This window comes from Cryptotermes secundus, unplaced genomic scaffold (genome assembly GCF_002891405.2).
Source record: "Cryptotermes secundus unplaced genomic scaffold, Csec_1.0 C38591064, whole genome shotgun sequence".
In the NCBI taxonomy this organism is placed as follows: domain Eukaryota; kingdom Metazoa; phylum Arthropoda; class Insecta; order Blattodea; family Kalotermitidae; genus Cryptotermes; species Cryptotermes secundus.
The window spans coordinates 1-1,425 of NW_019771720.1; the positions used below are offsets into that span (position 1 = coordinate 1).

At 34.9% G+C, this 1,425-nt stretch overlaps 1 protein-coding gene across 1 annotated transcript; it reads left to right on the top strand.

Annotated features, from left to right (window-relative positions):
- Nucleotides 1-6: 6 nt before the first annotated feature.
- Nucleotides 7-1,419, top strand: LOC111875159 (UPF0193 protein EVG1 homolog). The gene is made up of 2 exons (XM_023871222.1): nucleotides 7-130; nucleotides 395-1,419. The coding sequence occupies exons 1-2, from the start codon at nucleotides 28-30 to the stop codon at nucleotides 589-591; spliced, it is 300 nt and encodes a 99-aa protein (XP_023726990.1). The 5' UTR covers nucleotides 7-27; the 3' UTR covers nucleotides 592-1,419.
- Nucleotides 1,420-1,425: the final 6 nt, after the last annotated feature.

The following is a 1,425-nucleotide window of genomic DNA, read 5'->3' on the forward strand; positions in this document are numbered from 1 at the left end:
AAAGAGAAGCAGAAATTACAGTCTCTCATGGCATTCGGTAAAGTCATCCCTCTAATTCCTGTCCATAAAATGCATTCACCACCTAAAGTACCTCAGAAAGCTACAAAGCAAACAGACAGATTTACAGAATGTAAGTATGTTATTACAATTGTACAAGTGTGTATGAGAACATGGTCATGCATGTGTGTTTCTGTCTTATAATTTAGAGAAGTTATGTCATGAATGGATTCAAAAAATTAATAATGCCATCAGGAAGCTTGGTGAACACTGCAGTCATCTACATACACTGTTCTAGTATTTCCGCCACACCAAGCCCACAAAGAGAAGTATCTGCAGGGAAACTTCCATAACTCATCATAATACCAAAAATGTCTAATTGAAGTTTGCATTACAGTGGTGGAAGAGGTGCAGGATCGCTTAGACTTTTTGTTGGAGATGAGGGAACTAGGATATGAAAAGAAGTATCGCCCCATTATTGAACAACAAGTAGCTGACAAAGTGAGACAAATGAAGGCAATTGACCCACAACGTTGTCAAGATCTGGGAACACTCAACCACTTGCTTCTGGCCCAATCTAAGGAATCAGCATGAAGAATTTTGCCATTCCTTACTATTTACAACTGTAATAATACCAAAATAATTTGTGTTAATGCTCAATTTGTTAGCTAACTAACAAGAAAATATATTCTTATAGTGGAAAATGCATTTCCTTTTTAAACATTTTGTAATGCCTTTGTGTGACTGACATCTTTAGACTATATGCTTCAAAGTGAGTTACTGAAAGAAATGTTTCAAGTGTGTACTTTCATGAATCAAACACTGTCTTTTGTACTGCCCTGATTTATTTTGTAATTGTCTGTGTTAAAATTTTATGCTCATGTTTTAAACATATTGTTATCTGTTTGCATACCAATGTTATCAGTAAAAATCTGTCTTATAAACAGAATGAAAGAGAACTACATACTGTGACTCTGCTTTGTATGATACTTTCAGTCATTTTAATAACAGTGATATTCTAGATTTAATTTCAATTCCTAGAACTAATTCCAACTTGCCTTTGTATCAAGCTATTGTATCCTGGGACCTGAGACAAATTAATAACCAGTGCCTCTTTAATGAAACATGTTTGCCAGTCTCTCATACATGGCTTTAGCCTCAAAGTTAAAACATACAATGCACCAGTAGATGTGTGACTTTTTACAAATTCGCCAATACATATCAATCCTTATCTCTAGCCACTTAACAATCTTGATGATAATTTGACTCAGCAGAGTTCATGAAACTGATAGTCCCTTACCTGGTCAGGATATTCCCTATTTCCTCTAGAAACTTGAGGTTCATTATCATTTTCAGAAGAATCGCCTTTCAGTACACACATACACACACATACATTATATTCCATAGATCCAAAGTAAGTCAGAATGA

Bases quoted from the DNA above. Each gene is read 5' to 3' on its own strand.
- LOC111875159 (XM_023871222.1), top strand. From the start codon at position 28: ATGGCATTCGGTAAAGTCATCCCTCTAATTCCTGTCCATAAAATGCAT. The intron at 131-394 runs GTAAGTATGTTA...TTTGCATTACAG, and splicing joins AACAGACAGATTTACAGAAT to TGGTGGAAGAGGTGCAGGAT.